The sequence below is a fragment of the Magallana gigas genome, chromosome 3 (genome assembly GCF_963853765.1).
Source record: "Magallana gigas chromosome 3, xbMagGiga1.1, whole genome shotgun sequence".
NCBI classification, from domain to species: Eukaryota; Metazoa; Mollusca; class Bivalvia; order Ostreida; family Ostreidae; genus Magallana; species Magallana gigas.
In genome coordinates, this window is record NC_088855.1 from 51993596 (window position 1) to 52014143 (window position 20548).

General features: G+C 33.4%; 2 protein-coding genes across 6 annotated transcripts in view; one reads left to right on the forward strand and one right to left on the reverse strand.

Moving 5' to 3' along the window:
* Positions 1-486: 486 nt before the first annotated feature.
* Positions 487-4904, reverse strand: LOC105318421 (large ribosomal subunit protein uL16m). The gene is made up of 4 exons (XM_011415544.4): positions 4781-4904; positions 2706-2765; positions 1379-1545; positions 487-1092 (listed from the first exon to the last, which is right to left on the reverse strand). The coding sequence occupies exons 1-4, from the start codon at positions 4863-4865 to the stop codon at positions 640-642; spliced, it is 765 nt and encodes a 254-aa protein (XP_011413846.3). The 5' UTR covers positions 4866-4904; the 3' UTR covers positions 487-639.
* LOC105318420 (GATOR complex protein Iml1) overlaps positions 4901-20548 on the forward strand; it is a 28139-nt gene continuing 12491 nt past the window's right edge. For all 5 annotated transcript variants that reach the window (XM_011415538.4, XM_011415541.4, XM_011415539.4 and 2 more), the window contains exons 1-21: positions 4901-5016; positions 5236-5323; positions 6434-6483; positions 6659-6744; positions 7129-7262; positions 7569-7638; positions 8695-8838; positions 9108-9177; positions 9378-9450; positions 9746-9933; positions 10265-10399; positions 10647-10708; positions 11554-11627; positions 11740-11818; positions 11909-11939; positions 12107-12227; positions 12886-13106; positions 13455-13673; positions 14067-14167; positions 15408-15502; positions 15680-15933. In XM_011415538.4, coding sequence (XP_011413840.3) covers positions 4956-5016; positions 5236-5323; positions 6434-6483; positions 6659-6744; positions 7129-7262; positions 7569-7638; positions 8695-8838; positions 9108-9177; positions 9378-9450; positions 9746-9933; positions 10265-10399; positions 10647-10708; positions 11554-11627; positions 11740-11818; positions 11909-11939; positions 12107-12227; positions 12886-13106; positions 13455-13673; positions 14067-14167; positions 15408-15502; positions 15680-15933 — 2356 coding nt within the window. In that variant the 5' untranslated portion in view covers positions 4901-4955. The remainder of the gene's footprint in view (positions 5017-5235; positions 5324-6433; positions 6484-6658; positions 6745-7128; positions 7263-7568; positions 7639-8694; positions 8839-9107; positions 9178-9377; positions 9451-9745; positions 9934-10264; positions 10400-10646; positions 10709-11553; positions 11628-11739; positions 11819-11908; positions 11940-12106; positions 12228-12885; positions 13107-13454; positions 13674-14066; positions 14168-15407; positions 15503-15679; positions 15934-20548) is intronic.

A 20548-nucleotide genomic window follows, 5' to 3' on the forward strand; every position in this document is an offset into this window, starting at 1 on the left:
ACAAAATGAGAATCGAATGGGATGGCGTACATGAAACCAGAATCAGCACAATACTACCACTAAAATGTTTTTGATTATAACTCCGCTTCATTTAATTTGAGAAAAAAACCCCAATCCCACTTGAGATAAAGTCATTTTTGTCTGAATTCTTAGAAAAAGCTTTGTTTTTTTTTTTAATGAAGAATAATCATTTTAAATTTTCTGTTCTAAGAAAAGCCTTATTTATAACAATAAGATGCAACATTAATTAAGTCAAAATGAAGTAATGCACAGGAACTGAGGACAATAAAATAATAATGAAATAAAAGATTCTGTTGACTTACAACATCTGAAAAGTCGCTGTTTGACATTAAACATGATTCAGGTGTATATTTAAACCAGCCACATTTCTTGGAAATTTAAAATAGAAAACTATTCTCAGTTTCTTATAATTGTACACAATTAATTCTAGAGTAGCATTAAATTTTACTTAAATATAACTAAAACTGAAAGTTTTGGTACATTTAATCAATTTTTACTTTACCATAGAAAGGTATAGTACAAACTGAATAAACTACAACACTGCAATGTTTAAAGAGAAAATAAATAAAAGACCTGGAATTGATACTGGTAAAACAGATTTATTAGTTTGTAATCTATTCAATATTTACCAGACCATTTTAGATCATATGGACTGAGGTCTTTTTTAATTCCAAGAAAATTGTTTCTTGCACAATATCTGAATGAAAATGGGTTTAGATTATTTGTTGCAATCCAGTTCTTTTGCTCCTCTTCTTTCTGTAGAATTTCAGCACTGATAATTCGTGCATCAAAAGGACACTGAGCAGCCACATGGCGTAACATTTTGTAAACTTGTTTATATTCAATTTCTCCACCCACTTCCAGAAGAATCCTTCCAGCTTTCACAGGAGTAACATAATGGGAAATGGAGCTTTTCCCTTTTCCCATACGTTTTCCAGTTCCCTTTTTTGTTACAGGTTTCCATGGCGGTTCTATACGCCATTCAGCAAACATTACATTTGTTAATTTACTATTGATGTACAGTCTCCAGGCATCCATGTGTTTATGACTCAGGTATCCTCCATCTAGAGCCTACAATAAAAAAGATCATCTTTAAACGACAAATACTTCTAAATCTTAGCAGAGCTTGATTAAGAGCTAAGACTCAAAATTGTGCATTTATAAGAAAAATCCTTCAACCCTATTGAAAAAATCATATGCAATCTTATCTACAAACTGCAGCAATTTACAAATTTAGCACATGTGCAAAGGAAGAATGATCAAAATAAATAAAGATTAGAGCAAAATGAACAAAAATGCCACATCAATCAATCAACAAGCAGGCATTGCCATGTTACACAATATGAAACTGTATGACCTGTACTCCGTATTGTCCGTAGTTCAGCTTGTTGTGGATCGGCTCCGGTCCCCGGCAGTATTTGGCCTCACTCCTCTGCTGTACAGCCAGGTTACTCGCTGTGTGTAACACGGGTGGAGGAACCTTATCCATCATTCTCAACTTTTTCTTCTCAGGAATTTCAATATCTGTTAGAATAATGATATGGAATTCCAAATCTATATCATATTGACTCGAACTAAAATTCTATTTAACAGCGAGTTAGACCACAAACTGACTTCGCTGTAGTGCGACTTAAATGAAATCAAACTATCTTTAATCTGACTGAAATGAAACCATGGTTCAACTAATGGAGAGACTCTGGTCAAGGTAGTTAAAAGAATGCATAGGAAAACAAAACCTCCAAATTTTGCTTTTATGAACCAGCATAACATGCTTTCTGGTAAATTTGAGCACACATACTCAAGATTTAATATGTTAACATTATTTTAACTAGACACAGACCAATGTGCATTCAAACATGGACATGTGCACTATAAGTTTGCCTTTCTAAGGTGGTTCAATTCTAGTTAATGATCCAACTAGCCCAATACGACGTGATTTTGAATGACAGCAGTTATCTATGGAATTGAAGGTAAATTACTTGACCAATTTTATAGAAATAAACAGGTAGTGAAAGTAATTGATGCACAGGATCATGCACAAGACAAATAAAGGGTCATAACTCTAAATGTTAAGAACTTCCTACGCATCGTTTGACCTCAGAATGTTATGTTAAATGAGGCACAACAAAAAAGGGACATAAAAATGCTTGGCGGATCTAGATATTAATTATAATCCTATATCAAAATGATATTGTTGATGACACCTGTGAATTCACATTATTTTCTCTTACAAGATTTTTAGATTGTGCTTGTGTCTGTCTAAATTGAATTAATTCATGGTCTTTTCACCTTCTTGCTGAAAAATATGCTGAAATGTTTATAATTGATGCTCATGCACTGTTGAACGAAAAGCTGAGCTAGCAATATTTATTTATGGAACATCTAAAATTATGAATTTTGATGATAAATTTAGAATTTTTAGATTTTACATAGCATAATTTTTACAAAGTTCATACTTTTAACCTTGCAAGAAAATTCAGTTACGGTTTTGAAAAATTTTCAATTCATGGTATTTGCGCAAAATGAGCTGTAGTGTCTCTTTTAACATTTCTCTTAATTAGTTCATTTAATTTATAATTAATATTTGTATTTATCTTTAAACAGTTTAAACATAACACCAAGAGCATCCTTTTTTATTTGCTTCTGGATTTCTCCTATTTAATTATTTCACCAACATTACTTACCGTCATAATTTGGTGCTACCTTTATCTTCATATATGCTGCACTTTGAACATAACTATGTGCTGAAAAAAAAAAGAATGATCACACTGATAAACAATAAATAAACCATGCATATATGTTGTTTAAATACATATGCTATTATATAAATAGTGCCTGTTTGGGAGGGTAACAGTTGAAATTGACACCCCGAGAAAACCATTGTCAACCGACGCGAAGCGGAGGTTGACAATGGTTTTCGAGGGGTGTCAATTTCAACTGTTATCCTCCCAAACAGGCACTATTTATTTTGTTATACTGAATGTCTTTTTTAAAATTTTTAAGAAAATTTTACTGCTTTTATATAGGAATAACGTGAATTCTACAGCGAACCGTACGCACATAATTTTCGCGCATGTAACATTTTTTAATGTTACCCGTTGCCAAGTGCGTTGCTAACGCTGAGGGTAATAGTAAATATCATTAACTGCGTCTTAACCAATCAGATTTCAGTATTTAACATGAAAGTATAACAACAATAATTATTCCATCTCTATGGTATAAAAATCAAAAATCTTTTATCAAATTTAACCATCTTCTTAATGTTTTTTTTTTAATGAGAATTAGCTTTCTGTATAAACGTTTCTTCTTATAAATGAAAGAAAATTGATGAAGCTCACATAGCCCATGCTCCCCAATTACTTGACAATGGTACACATAATGAATGGCAAGGTATGCATAAAATATGGGGTCCACAAAAAAAAGAATCGATAAAGGGCATAACTTGCAAAAAACTTCCTGTGAATATGCACATCATTTTATTCTTTTGTCTTTAACAATTAAAATCATTCTAAGTTCAGATGGGCCTAAATTCCTAGAAAAATAAAGAAATTAATATTTCCTGGTAATATGCACATCTAGACATTGTGTCCTAAATACATACAAAGTTTCAAAAAATTAAACACACCAATTTAAAAGGAGTTGTGCTTACTTAAAACAGGACTGAAAGACTGACTGACGAACCAGTCAAAAACCTTAATATTGATTATAGCCCTCGAATTTCATTGCGAAGGGTATAATAAAACAGGTAGTGAAAAATTATTGACTCATCCTGGGGACAATGAGCTGTTACAGTTTTTTAACCACCAAACTCAAAATCCAATAAATACATATCATCAAAAGATGACGAAGTATATATTTGTTCCCTATCATATCGTGGGTTCTATGGTATGATTGGCTGTTCGTTCGCCCTAAAACGCGCTCGCCCTTGACGCCGTTCGCTCTAGTTTCCGTTCGCCCTAGGTCCGTTCATTCTTGACGCCGTTCGCACTGGGTCCGTTCGCCTTATTTTTATATAGGATTAATTTATATATTTGTTGTATATTCTGATCAATTTAAACATTATGAAGATATATATCAATTAATGAAAATAATATCACTTCTATAAATAATGACCATTTGACTTACGGTGGCATAACGTTAACGTTGAAATTTGTGGTTTTGACAAGGGACCTATATATCAGAGAGCAGTCTTTGCAAAGTTACAATTAAAAAAAAAAAAACATGTACAGTTGCTGTATATAACTTTAAAAAGGATATACCGCTACATGTATCACGTTAATTCTGTTAACGTCTCTGCGTATAGTAGCACACATTGAAATTGACATTTGATGTCAGGATATTTTTTGACATAGTATTAAAACAGAGGCACACTGAACATCTCTGAGGTATATAATAGAGGTAGAATAGAGGAATCTCAAATTAACATTAGTTTTGGGAAATATTTCCGTATTGATAGGTTTTTCGACAAAATAATTTAACTATAAAAACTGGCTCTGAACAGTTTAAACTACAACATATGCAACCATTAAATGATAATCTTAATACTGAGTCAATAATTCCAAACATTACTTTAAAATATATTGAATTAAAATATTATTTTGTGTGCCATATGTATATAGAGCATTATGAAGAAATAAGTTTTGTTATTGTTTCGAATTTCCTCGGGATGCATTTATCATAATCCTGCATCCTATATTAACGCAAATATAAATTAGGTATTAAACGGAAATGATGATTAAATGACACTGTTTCTACATACGCTTCGACAATGATTTTATCACCCAAGCAGCGTTTGTGTTATAGAAGTTTAAGAACACCTTCGTCGACATCGTGACCGACATCATCGGCCGAAAACTAAAATCTCAATCTTGAAAACGCTTTTGTTTAAATATAGAGCAAGCAGAAAACAAACGTCCAATCAACATCGATGGAGAATGGAAAAAACATTGAACTTGAGAGTCCACAAAAGAAGTTTTAATGAAAATAGCAATTTAAGTGAGATATTACGGTGACAGTGAATTTATTGCATACATTTTATGTTAAAGATGCATTGTGTATGCGTGTGGAACACTATCTATGCCACAATTATTGTTTTACCAAATGTTAACACTGTATTCCACATTCCACTGTTCCAATTAATGGATTATTAGATTCAGGGGTTAAATTTTAGCTGGTTTTTGATTGCAGTAATTGTTTTTATTGTTCATTCTCTAGATGAAGAAATATTAATCAATCAAAAAGATGTACCAGATGTGATAATCGGCGATGTCGTGGAAATTTATCACATTGAAGATGAGGAAAGGTGAGATTGAAATTTCTGAAGATTTCCTAATGACAGATATCAAAACTAGTACTTTTGTCCCTCGTCCAAAATTGAAATAAAAGAAACAGGTTTCTTGTTAATGCATAATGTTATGTATAGGAGTTACTGTCACCCATTGATAATACACAGCATGTACATGTACAAGTGTACCATATATTTCATGTACTTAAAGCATCTGGCCAGAGACATACTTGCCAACTAACCCGATTTCGTCGGGTCACACCAGATTTTTCAACCCTTCACCTGATTATTTTATTAAGTAACGCGTAAACAATGCCAATGGCTATAACAGACACATTAAGTGTAATTATTATCGTGAGTTGTTTTGACTAAGGGAAGGTTTAAATCATTAAGTGTGATGGCTTCCAATAAGAAAAGGTCTTCATCGGGGCCAGCGGAATCAAAACGAACAAAAGGAAAACGATATTTTTGTACCTATCAACATATCTGGGAAAACGAATTCCCATAGGTTAAACAAAGTAATCGAGTACAAAACGAGGCTTTTGCGTTCTATGTAACGCACATTTGAATATTGGATTTTGTGCCCAAAATGATCTGACTAAACATTCAAAAATGCTAAGTCATGTATTATAATAGAATGCTTTTTAATACACAAAAGTCTTCCAAGTCACTTACAACTTTCATGCCATCATTTACAGAGTTCAAAAGCAAGGTTAATGTAGCAGAAACTCTTTTTGCATTTTTTTTTCAGCTGAACACAACCTACCATTTTCTGTGTCAGATCACTTTACAAAATTCAAAATCAGCAACTGTTAGTTAAAATGCTTCTTTATGGCCCAGAGACATAAATAACATGTTATTTATGTCTCTGATCTGACAAATTGGTAAAACCTTTACAGACATATGAACTTTTGTGCAAAAATTTTAGAATTTTTTCTATCATAAAAGAAATATGAGCATGCATTGTATAGTCTATCAGAAGGAAGAGAAAAAAAAATCATTTTTGTGTTTCATTCTGATATATTTAAATAGTTTTGAGAGAGATTGTCGGGCAATCTGTACTATGGATATTTAATTTGTATTTTAAACTTAGTTTTTTTTTGTCTAATGAATCAAAATATATTTCAGCCGCCTACTTTTGCAAGTGACATCATTATCTGATGAATTTCAGCAAAAAGGTAATCATATTAAGATTTTGTATGATTTATCTGTATATGTTTTTTTCTAAAAATGGTTGATTGTTATTAATTCATTTTGAAAGGATTATTAAGTTGTGAGAACTTGTATCCAATTTTTCTGCATGCATTATACAACAATAAATTTTCAAACCACTAATTTCATCTATTTGATCAGGGACAGTTAGTATTGAGCAAAGTATTGCTAATACTTTCCAGCTGAGAGCATACAAAGATGTCATTGTCAAGAAAGTGGACCCCAAGGTAATACATTACAGTTATGTACATGTGTTGTACACTTAAATACTGTGGTTTCATCAATATTCGTTGAATACCAATTTTCATGGATTTCGTTATTAAGTTGATCTACGAAATTAATTAAGTGTTCATTGAAGTGCAATTTCTATTAACATTTTGTATTGATAGGGTCATTGGCCACAAATTTATGTCTTCTTGAAACTGTGATTTTCACTTCATCCACGAAAATTGATACCCTTGAAAATTAATGAGACCACAGTATTGCATTTGTTTGACTTTTGAAATGTACCTGTAGCTTGACCTCTTACAGTAGAATACACTTTTGACCTTGACTCGTAACCTGGCCTAGTTATTATATAATGTGTCTGACCTATCTGTTATATATTGTAGGGTGTTGCACTGGATCTTGTGGAGATGCTATTTAAGGATCAATACTTTAGCAGAAGCGATTTCTGGAGGATGAGAAATGGCATCATCGGCACCTGCGTGTACCTCAATAAAAAGATTGAACATGCAGAAATGAGGTCAGTGTAGATTTACCCCCAACTGACTCATATGTCAATCAATAGCTTGGAAGATAGGAATATCAATACAAGTTCATTTTCAATTTTTCTTTATCTGTAAATTTAAATTAAATAGCCCATATTAATGTATATACCTGCAAAGATGATTTATGTACATGTAATTGTTAAGATTTTGAATTGTATATCATTGATAATGTATCAGTCATTCATCTCCTTTTTTTTAAACTTTAAAATACATAAACACAGTAAGTAGAACCAGGGTGCCAGTGTGCATACATGTACATGTACTATATTTTTCTCTTAAAGGCAACAAGTGATGGAGATGTGGTCTAAAGGAGAGAGAGTCATGTGTGGAACCATCACAGAGGAAACACGGGTACGCCCATTACTTTACAGATCAATATTGTCTTTCTGGGGTAGGCCCATTACTTTACAGATCAATATTGTCTTTCTGGGGTAGGCCCATTACTTTACAGATCATTATTGTCTTTCTGGGGTAGGCCCATTACTTAACAGATCATTATTGTCTTTCTGGAGTACGCCCAATACTTTACAGATCAATATTGTCTTTCTGGAGTACGCCCATTACTTTACAGATCATTATTGTCTTTCTGGGGTAGGCCCATTACTTTACAGATCATTATTGTCTTTCAGGGGTATGCCCATTACTTTACAGATCATTGTTGTCTTTCTGGGGTACGCCCATTACTTTACAGATCATTATTAATTTTCTGGGGTACGCCCATTACTTTACAGATCATTATTGTCTTTCTGGGGTACGCCCATTACTTTACAGATCATTATTGTCTTTCTGGGGTACGCCCATTACTTTACAGATCAATATTGTCTTTCTGGGGTACGCCCATTACTTTACAGATCATTATTGTCTTTCTGGGGTACGTCCATTACTTTACAGATCATTATTGTCTTTCTGGGGTATGCCCATTACTTTACAGATCAATATTGTCTTTCTGGGGTATGCCCATTTCTTATTGTCTTTCTGGGGTAGGCCCATTACTTTACAGATCAATATTGTCTTTGTGGGGTACGCCCATTACTTTACAGATCAATATTGTCTTTCTGGGGTACGCCCATTACTTTACAGATCATTGTTGTCTTTCTGGGGTAGGCCCATTACTTTACAGATCATTGTTGTCTTTCTGGGGTAGGCCCATTACTTTACAGATCATTATTGTCTTTCTGGGGTACGCCCATTACTTTACAGATCATTGTTGTCTTTCTGGGGTACGCTTATTACTTTACAGATCATTATTGTCTATCCACGGTTGTTGTTTAATCTACCAAACAAAAGGAGTTGATAGTTATGTAACTTTTATCTTACAAGAAAATATACACTGTACAAGTAGATCCTGAATTTGTTATCCAAATACTAAGAGTTGATAGTTTCTATGACTTTTTTGGTACAATGTAGATTGTGTACAGATCCTCAACGGCTGTTGTCCAGATCTTTATCCAGATGAGTAGCGAGATGTGGGACTTCGACATCCTGGGAGAGGACCTCTACTTTGAGAAAGCTCTCAATGGTTTTCTGACTGATCTCTTTGCAAAATGGAAGGTACAGAAATACGACTGAAATTGTTTGAGATGTGTTGTAGATCATATTTATTTTTTCCTGAATATTCCTATGTACATTGTATCTATCATGAACACGTCAGTTTTATCCCAGACTGACCTGTATTTGTAAACTTTAATTTTAATGCGTGATGTTGCTACTGTGGGAAGTTTCAAGACTAGTAAAAAATTATCGTTAACAAAAAGTTATTTTTGGTACGAAATATTCATCAGGTTTATAAAGAAACTTTGACTGAAATTTTTTTTTCTCAGGAACAGAACTGTCAGCACGATGTCACAATTGTCTTGTTTTCAAGAACCTTTTATAAAGCTCAATCACTAGGTAAATTTTTTTTTAAGGATTCTGTGTATGGATGTCATTAAATGTTCTAAAACATATTCTACACAAAATGCAAAATAATATTAATTGATTCTGTGTACCAGACATTTATAAGCAGTGCAATCACTACTGTATTGATCTAATGGGTCCAATATCTTTTCTGGCCATGTCATTTTACTATTTGCTTCTATTTGTCATTGCAGATGAATTTCCAGAATACATGAGAGATTGTATTGTGTGTGATTATAAAGGACGGTACTATCAGGACTTTTACAGGTAAACATTGGAGTAGACATGCTTTAGATGAATAAAGTACAGATTTTTCACATCTTTTCACTCTTTCACTTTCACACCTTTTCTTTTCTTGCTATATTTTTATTTTATAAGACTTATCTGTTACTGATTTTGTAACCTGTTACCATCATTCCTACTAATTAATTGGTTAACCAATCACAGAATGTCATCCCTAATATATTTCTTTTAATTCCTCTTAAGAAAACATGATCTGTAAGTCTTTATATTTTGGGAAATAATTGCCTGAGTTTTGATGAGATATTTTATGTGTATGTAGAATTGTGGTTCAGAACGAGCGATACGATGACTGGACATCCACCATGATACTGCTCCGTAAGCTGTGTAACTCGTACAAGGATAAGATCTTGAACTACCACAAACAGAAGGGCCACAAAGCCCCAGCCGCCTACAACTCAACTGCCGCCCAGGGCAACTTCCTTGAGACCCTCAACATGTCCCTCAACTGTAAGTGTTCATCAGATTTATGAACAAGTGGTTCATAGAGGTTCCCTTGTCTGCCTGATAGGACTCATATAGTATGGACTCAAGATTTTATTGACAAGCATTCTTATTCTTCACGTAAAAAGTGTAAAAAGTGATGAAATGATAGAATAGCAGATGTGTGTGCTTGAAGTTTCTGAGTAAATACATGCATATATAAGAAAATATCAGACTGAGAGTTGATATTATTACTGTGTTACCCGAAGTTATATTTGCCTTCTGTCCATTAGATACATGTAGTTAAAGGTAACAAAAGATAAATATATTTAATTAACTCCTCTCCATTACTCTGCAGTGTTTGAGGGCTACTACATAGACAGGAACTTTGATCGGACGGGGAAGGTTGCCGTGGTTATTACACCGGGAGCTGGCGTGTTTGAGGTGGACAGGGAACTAGCCAACATCACTAAACAAAGAACTATTGACTGCGGTAAGAGAGCACCATTGTCTTGAAAAGTTAGATATTTTAATGATTGTCATTTATGTATACTTGCTATAAAAAGTATTTGTAATCAAACATTTGTCTCTGGTAGTGCATAAGCAAATTAAGAGGTCTAAAAATGATATTTATTCAATAAAAAATTGTTATTCATGTACCGGTATATGCAGCTAATACATGTATTTGTTTCCGATATTTCAAGGCAAAATTTAATACTTATATTTCTGCCTCATTACAGGAATAGGGAGTGACTTGGTCTGTATGGGGGAACAGCCTCTTCATGCTGCCCCATTATTCAAGGTACACTGTATATTTAATTTTCATGAGCAGCTTTGCATTGCTGTTGTGTAGGTTTTTATTCTTTGACTTCTCTATAGATAAATACATGTACATGTATCAGTAGATTGTATTTTGTATAGATGATTATTTACAGGTATACTCTATGTATATAAATTGTATATCATCTTTATTTTATGTAGATACTGTGCAATCATTAGAATTCATGGTGGCTTAATTTTCGTGGTATTTGTGGATAGCCCTCTTCTACGAATTTACATCATCAATGAAAACAAATTTTTAAAGAGTTAGTTATCACTGAAACTGATAACGAATGCATTCAAGAAATTATATCCCCACGAATAAGCAATAAAACCCACAATCCATGAAAATTAGTCCCCACAAATTTAAATTATTCCACAGTATACATGTAGATATGCTCTAAAGTAATTTATTTCCATGTATTCTCTCTATATCTTCTTTTAATAAAGGTATTTTCTATTGAACTATTATAAATACATGTACATGTATACTTTATAAACATCCAGTATTTGGATTGTTCTATAAAACCATATTCAGCATGTTTAGTTGGTTATGAATATTCTTTTTTAAAAAACTGTACACCAACATTTATTCGCGACTTCTTTATTTCGCGATTTACTTCCGATAGAGTGGTTTGCGACGACTTATGTTCGCAACTAGGCCTTCTCCAGACCAGTCTTGTTATAACACCCATACGACAACGAATGATTCGCGGAAGAAATATTCACAACGATGATGTCCTTGCGAACCTCGCGAAAAATTCTCGCATGCGGATAAAAGTTGGCTTACAGTATTCATTCACTGGTTTTCTCTCACTCTTCTTTCAGTTCCACAACAAGCTTGCCAAAACATCTCTAGAGGTTGGAGATGATTACAACATCCCTCACTGGATGAATCACAGGTAAGCCCAGAATGGATGTAAACATTTATCAGGTTATTGTTTGTCTGAAGCACAGGGTGTTCTGGCTAATCAATTTCTAAATATTTGACTGGATTTTTGTTGATCATTTCAGCTTTTACATATCAAAAAGTCAAATAAAGGCACGTCTGCAAGGCTCATTCATCCCAAGAATTAAACCACCACCAGAATTTGTAAGTGCTTGCTAGATGTTGCTGATTTCCAGAAAATGAATCAAATCTGAATTTTGTTGAATAAGAAAAGAGCATGATCTTTATTTATAGAATGAAACCCAAAGAAGACCCAGTGAGAGAAGTTAGTATGCCAGCTATTTAAAATTCAAAGACTTTTAATATATCAAATAATTTGAGCATTGTTTACATGTTTTCCTGGTTTATGGTAACATTCTCTGAGTTATATAAGTGTTAATTTGATACTATTTCACTTACCAGTAATTATAAAACTATTTATATATTCTTCAGAGTTGTTGGCCCATTCTCCAAATAAACAGATTCAGGATGAAAACAATATTCCATTTGTTGATTATGATGAATACGATGCTCAGATCTGGAAACTCCCTACACCCAACTCTACCAGGTTTGGGTATGTACACAAGTTCCATTCCTACTAATTTTTCTAGCAAATCATAGGACAATGATGCTGGAAATGTAAACAATTTTGTTTGTGTGTGTTAAAATTTTACAGGAATTTTTGTAGCATATTAGTTACTGCAAACCAGCCTACACTTGTCTTTGTTTGTTAAGGATTTTAAACATAGTCTTGATACTGTAAAAATTCATTACCACAAGCAACAGTAGACATATTATATTTGGCATGTACGATATTTGGCGGAAAATAGTTTTTGAACAAGTTGGTGTAGATTTAAGTTTGCTTATTCCCTAATGTGATTTTGCTTATATATATATATGCATTGCATCTAGAGACTGATGTATTTGATTTAGCGGAAGTTGCATTCCACCAAAAACGCTAAATAAAATACACAGCCAAATGTAATTTGTAATACAAATGTAATACAGTATTTTATCACCACTCAGTCCATAAAGAAGTTGTCGCAAATGATAGTTTGTTAATCCATACCAATAGTTTCAAGTTTTTATCATAGAGATTCTACACTACCATAAATTTTCATAGAGTAATTCTTCATTATTTAAATTGAAGTAATAAAAAGACAAGTGTAATATAATTCTTAACCTACTCTTCATGTATTGATATATACTGTATATGTATTCAATCTGTGCAGGTCTTTGAAGTTTTCCTACCAAACCAGAAGACAACCACAGACCATGGCAGAGGCCAAGCAGATTAAAAAGCCAAGAAAGCGGAACGTTTCCGATGACTACCCGAGCATGGCGGTGGAGAAAGGGGAGAGGAGGGGGTCCCCAGCCATCAACATCCCCACCCTGTCACGCTCCAGCAGCTCTGAGGACATCTCCTCCTCTGTTGGGTGTTATCCAATCATAAGTAAGTATAATCTACATAAGTAATATATATTAATACACGTGCATGTAAATGTCCAAGACTATATAAAAACCACTTCATATACTGTAACTTGTAGCACAATAAGCAAATGTACAGGCAGTTAAGATTTCAACATTGTCTTTATGATAATACTATTATTCTTTCTCTGAATATTTCTTTCATTCCTTAATAATTCCTTAAGACCTAAGTACATATGCACAAAAACTTTTGTAAATATTTGTCCATGTATTAGCTTTTTTCATGAAGAAAATCATGAATATTTTTATATTCATAGAAAAATCTCAGTGACAATACAATTTGAAAAAAATGCAAATATTTTTGCACTTGCAGAAAAACCCTCCAGCAAGGAATCGAATGAATCTGCCGAGACGGACGACTCTTTCTTTATGCGTAGAATTGTTGGTAGTGCAGAGTCTCCTGTTGGCTACTCCCGTAAACACATTCACCAGGCCAAGTCACGACGAGCTCTCATCAACCCATTTGCTCCCTCCAGGATGCAGTTCAAAATGACCTCAAACAGACGGAGATGGGTGCATGCCTTCCCCACAGGTCATTGAGTTGTCCATATCTAATTATCCATATCTAATAGAAGATTTTAAAATTTCTCTACATTTAACTGTCACATTTATTTTGTCTTAATGATTTAAACTTCATTTTTGGGAGATCATTGCAGTGTTTAAATGACAAACAGTACTTACATGTGTATGAATATATGGAAGTGCTGAGGGTGATAGCCATTCTTCATTGTCAGTTCTTACTACAGTAGTAATTTTTGGCCATGATAATACATGCATTACCGATATTACCAATAAAATGAACACTCTTTTGAAAAAAAGAATATTTTTTTCTAATATGCATGCATATGTATCAAAAGTGCATTGTATTTGTACATTACATTCTCATCTCACCGTTGTTTATACTTTCTGTTCTTTTACATTTCAGATCCTCAAGGTGCAGCAGTACAAACCCACCATTTTCACATGTATAATAAGAGAGAATCTTCAGCTACATTAGAGAAGAAGCTCAGCAGAGACTCATTAAAGGTACAAAGATACACTGTCACTAGTCCTGTGAAATTGCCCCAATAACTGTAGTATGGGTGTGTTCATGGTACCAGTCTACCAGTAGTATGGTATTTTTCAGAAATTAGGTCGATACTTTTTTTCCCTGACATGTGGACCTCGCCCTATTCATCGCTTCGCCCAATTTATTTATTTATTTTTTTTGGTTGGAAAATTTGATATGAAATTTTGCAAAAATTTATGCAACCCTCCAATAAAATCATGAGTGTTTACTATAATTATACTGCTTGAATTTCTGTGTAAAAATCGTATGGATTTTAATCAATATACTGTAGTAATTTATCATTTAAACAAATTAAATGTAAATAGATTTATTTCTTCTTACATTTTTTACTTAGATCACTGACTGAATCATCTTTCGATCATTATTATATGCTGTCATGCATTTTGATACGATAAACAGGAAATCGATTTGCGTGGTAAAAGTAAAATGAGAACCGTACAAAGGGTAATTATGGGGGGAAAATATCGTCGGGTAGAAATAAAAAAAAAAAATGTTTTCATAATAGAATACATGTACAAGTTTTTTTTCTGTTTATTCAAAATAAAACTTTCGATGAAATCTTAGCCAGGTGTCTCTGAAATCAGTCTGGGTAGCGCCTACTTTGTTTATACACAGTTGAACTCTTGGCACGTGCTACTCATGCCTGCAGGCTTCAATAAGATCAGAGGTTGACTACTGTGTATAAACACAGTAAAAAGTCACACAGAGACACAGGGTGGCATGTGCTACCGTAGTCATGCCTCCAGGCTAGGTTACTATCCCCCAGTTAACACCAGTTTGTACACATGGCAGGGAAGTGATAAAAAACGATCTTAAATTAACCCGGCCATACTGAATTAATTGGTTTGAAAATTTTGATGCAATTTCAGACATTTTCTCGCGATGTTTTTAAGAAATACATTTTATTTCCCTTTTGTTTAAAACTGTGAAATAAGATTAAAGGATACTATATGATAATGTTATTGGTTTAAACCATTTATTCATTAAAACTAGCAGTAATTTTTCTACCAATTCTTCGAAGTCAACCTATTTATACTTTTTTTATTTTTTGGCTAAAAACGGCCTCCTTCGCCCAATAAACCGTATCGACCTAATTTTCGAAAAAACACCGTAGTTGTAGTAAGATTGGTTGTGATAAATTGTTGATACATGTATTCCTGTAATAATACCCTGTTTAAAGTCTGACCTTCATTTCAGATGTCTCAGTTGTCCATGGATATGAAGACACAATCCTCTTTCAGCAATTTTGACAGCACTGAGAAGTTCAGTGAGAAGTTCTCTGAACCCTCCAGGTAGGAACGATGTCACTATTTCTTTATTACAGTATTGGTACATGATGTATCAAGTGTAAAAGTAAGTGACTGTCAGCATGAATACAATAGTTATTGTATCATCAATAGTAACTTATTTTGCGACGCCATTGATATATCATAATTGTGCAACATTTTCTGTTGTATCCATATCTTTAGTCTAAATCGCATCCCGAGTGGCCTCGTGTCGGAGGATAAGTTTTATGTGGGGTCAGTGGATAGCTCCCCTACCAGTAGTGTCCAGAATCTGGAGCGACTGTTCCAGGGTTCCTCCCTCACCTCTACAGTACAGCACAACAGTTCATCTGACCTGGGTTCCCTGGGAGGACGAGGCATGAAAAAGGCCCGGGAAAACAGGTCTTACCTGTGGGGGCCGACAGGTGAACAGGAGTGGAGCCCGGACATGACCACAGGTAGTGACGTATTCCTTCGCCTTCTGCACTGTTTCTTGACCGTCTAACAATGTACATATACCCTTTACATATTTTAGCTGTTACATGTCTAGGCGGTATGTTGTAGTGTAATACTGGTACTTACAATAGGGAGTATCTTACTATGAGATTAAGTAATTTTCTTGAATTAATTCAATGTAAGGAAAAGAATATACATGTAGCATGCATGTAATTTAGAATACTGTCATCTTTAGAACATTTTCTTGATGTATTTGGTATTTTGGTAGACACTGTAATCAATTTCTTTCAACTATACAGTCCACAATTCTTCATTGCTTCACAGGGAGAACTAAATTCCATGTAAATAAGAGTTTTCGTATGTGATTTGGAAAGAAAATAACAAGTATAGAAGGTGTAGTTCTTGTGTGTTGGAGAATGATGCATATTTCTCGAGATAGGGTGTAGTCTTACAAATCCTGTCTGTGTCATGAATGTGTGATGAGTGATATATATATATGGGTATATATATGTAAAAAAGTTAAATATACATAATTATAAAAACACACTGACTGCCTTGAATCATTTGAGTTTATTATTAATAATAGTGGTTTGTTTCATTCCTCTTGCAAAATGTACCATAATGTAGAATTGGTTGTTAGATATGAATTTGAATTTCACAAGAGTAGGTACAGGTCTCCTTGTAGTCACAATACTGCTGTATAAAAGTGTAAAAGGACAATATGCAATTCTTACATATCCATTGTTTAAATTTAGGGGTTTGATTCCTTTTTGACATAGTGTTTACTGCATGTGGGTTAGACATTGATTTTGTGGTGACATAGGTGTGATTTATAAGAAAATTTTTGCTTAAATAATATCTAAGCATGATTTAAGCAGTTTTAAAGCATATTTCATTACATTCATGTACATGTTCATTCATTTCCTGCCTTGTTTCATTTTGTTTCTAGCTGTCAGGTTTTTCATAGTTGTCATCCTTCCTCTTCCTTCCATAGGACATACATGTATTTAATATTACTTATAAAAATCACATTTTTAGGAGGTATATTGTACATATATGTAATTTCTAGGACATCTTGTGGATCTGTGACATTTGTATGTGGATAGTTTTAGAATAACTCAATTTTATTTGCTGATCAAGGGTTTTTAACTCACTTGAGCTGAAAGGTCAAGTGAGCTTTTCTGATCACTTTTTGTCCGGCATCTGTCTGTCTGTAAACTTTTTACATTTTTGTCTTCTTCTCCAGAACCACTGAATCAATTTCAACCAAACTTATCACAAAACATCCTTGGGTGAAGGAGATTCAAGTTTGTTAAGATAAAGTTCTACCCCCTCTTTTAAGGAGAGATAATTAGGAGTTCTTAAAAATTTGTCAGTGAAATATACGTTAAAAAATATTCTCCAGAACCATTTGGTGGCCGCAAAAGCTAAAACTTGTGTGAAAACATCCTCAGGTGGTGTAGATTAAAGTTTGTTCAAATCATAATTCCCAGGAGTAGAATTGGGTTGTAGTGGTGGTCAAAATTTTACAAAGGAATATATAGAGAAAATTCTTGTGTGGAAGCATCCTCATAAAGTGAAGACTCAAGTTTGTCCATATCGAAATCTTCGCAGGTTAGGTGGAGGGTGTCGTATTCTTATATACAAATATATAGAGAAAAAAATTTAAAATCTTGAGAACCATTTGCCTAGAAAAGCTGTAACTTTAATAAAAGCAATCTCATATGGTGAAGATTCAAGTTTGTCAAAATCATTATCTTCAGGGGTGGGGTCGGGCCTCATTAGGGCGTCCAAGATTACGCAGGAAAAATATTTGAATTACTTTCAAAAAGGAGACATGGTGACGCACAAACCCATGATATACTAAATATTGAATGTTTTCACCATTTCCTTATGTTTTTTGTATCATATGGAAAGATAAAACTTTTTAAAAATAACGATGTTCAAAAGTAAATAAATCCGATTAAAAAGAGAAAATATTGAGTTTCCCTTCCGCTTTATAGCGGGAATGTAAATTTTTATGTGTTGAAATTGTTAATAAACTTGTTCGTTTAACTTTACAAAAGTCTTACTTATTCTGCGAATGGTTGAGTTATTTGGTCGTTATTTAACCATATTATAAATACAACCGGTACTGCTACGTTACATTTTTGTAATGGCATTTTGTTGTGGCATATATCATGAGCGAACGGCCTCTCTGTGAAACCTGACTTCAAGAACTGTTTATCTATTAAAGTGCACAATCTATAAATGCATGTTTCTTACTACAGATATCAAATAACTTCAAATTCAAATTCTTTCTCAGTGTTAAATCCCACTGTAACTATTTTTAAATGGGCATGTTTACATGCGTGATTCTGGATAAGTTTCAACAATTTGTAAACTGGTAGATGATGACTTATAATGCGTGAAACCGTCGGTATGATGAAATTTTATACATTTCCGTTGTTATATTCAAAAAGTCAAACATCTTTTTGTGAATCACCAAGTCACTTTAAATGTTATTATGTACATGTATGGTAATACTTATATACAAGTATCTTGACATATTGTAGTTTCTTAAATATTATGGGTAAGACTGTGGCACCTGGACAATTCTTGGGCCCCACAAGGGGTTCAAAGTTTGATGAAGGTTAATATTTTAATATTATCTTGAGAACTGCAATGGTCAATATGTGATATGGCTATGATATTACTATGATATAATCCTGTTACAATAGGAGCTTAATATTCAACATGAAAACACCCAGAGAAATATTTGATAATCTTTCAATACAGAATCTATTCTACGACATTGTCCAGATATTTTGTATATGATTTCATAAAGCTGATTTTATTATGGCTATTGTTGCTCAGGTGAGCTATGTGGCGCATGGGCCTTTTTTAAATTTTTACCTTTTATGCCAACATTTTATTATCAAATAATCTCTGCTAGCGAAGATGTACTTAAAAGGGAGGGACACTTATGTAATTCTTCTAAAAATAAATTTTAAAAAGCAGTGAAGGATTCAGAGAGATGATAAGATTTTTTCATGTGTATCTTGCATCTCTATATATTAACAATGTATTGATCACTTCTTGCGATAATAATCATATAGTTTGTTAAAGTTATAAAAGTAAACCTATGTAAGTAGATGAATTTTGTGCACATATATTCAACAAGAATTATGTATCAAGTTCAGCTTTATCATTGTATATGATTATTAGAATCTAGATTGTGTTTGATCAACATATATATACATGTATGTACTTCATATTCGGCAAACTGAAATATCTCTTTATATGTACATGAAATCCAGTAATTATTATGTGTGTTCTTAGTGGGTTTCACGTGACTTGCATGTACGAGGGTTTAATTAAAAGTTTGTGAGCTAATGCTATAAAATTGATATAGACATAACTATAAAATTTGACATACATCAGATAGACAAAATATACACTTATTCTTGCACATATGTAACAGAGACACTTTTTGCTTCTCCTGGGGTTTGAATCTGGCATGTCAGTCCAGTGCTCTACTGATTGAGCTAAAGGATTAACCCTTTAGCTTGGTTGGTAGAATGCTGGACTGGCATGCCAGAGGACCCGGGTTCAAACCCCAGGAGAAGCAAAAAGTGTCGTTTTTGACAATATGAATCAATCTACCCGCCTAACATAAAACAAAGATCAACGTACTGCGGGAGACATATATATATATATAAGTAAAATAAACAACCAAATGTTGTTATATTCTTTTATTAATTTATAAACAATATTCAAAACATCGTAAAAATTGAATTAGGCGAATTGTAGAAAGCTGAAATAAATAGTTATATTTGATATTTAATTATTGCAATAAAAACAAATTTAAAAATAACTCTCTACCACACAAACAATGTCCATTAAATTGAAATTTTATTATAGATTTTATTAATGAGAAAAAATCGTCTTGCCTTGACGCCGCATCCCAGATAACCTCAAAACCATCAAAAATATTCTGTTTGTATTACAGCTGAACTCTACTCATCAAAGGCATTGTCTGCTGTATTTCTCTTTCACCACCGCTATCCCTACAACCTATATATAAGCTGAAGACCTCTGTACAGTTTTAAAATATATTATTTCGCAGTAGAGGTCTCACCTGTGTTGACGCACATCTAACATCGCCATGTTATTCAATCGCAATAAAAGTATAAAATTTTCCTCACTTTTTTCAAGCCATGAAAAAAAGGAGCATCAAATATAGAGGTCAATACGTACATCATTTACACACAGGAAATCCATCTTTTGTTTTATGGCGTTAGTCCACAAAACTTTTGAGAACCCCTTGTAAATCTCTCCTGGTTTGAAATTATGAACTTTATTTCGAACACAAGTCGTTTACTGTGTACACTTGATAAAAAAAAAAATAGAAGAAAAAATGAACAACAACTATATGCTTGGTACCTGTATCTTTATTTTTGAATGTCAAATACAATGTATTACTTTCATGTGTTGCTCATGTATATATGTATTGCAAACATATATTCCAATGCAAGCATGTAATATACAGGTTTCCAAGCCCCCAGACATCTGGCTTTGTCCAGCAGTGTGGAGGTATTTGAAGAACCCAGATTCTTCTGATCCTCACTAACGTTA

Coding starts and splice junctions, on each gene's coding strand:
- LOC105318421 (XM_011415544.4), bottom strand. CDS start 4,865: ATGATGTCGGTCACGATGTCGACGAAGGTGTTCTTAAACTTCTATAAC. Junction 2,766..4,780: donor GATAAAATCATTGTCGAAGC/GTATGTAGAAAC, acceptor TTTTTTTTTCAG/CACATAGTTATGTTCAAAGT. Junction 1,093..1,378: donor ACGGACAATACGGAGTACAG/GTCATACAGTTT, acceptor TTTTTATTGTAG/GCTCTAGATGGAGGATACCT.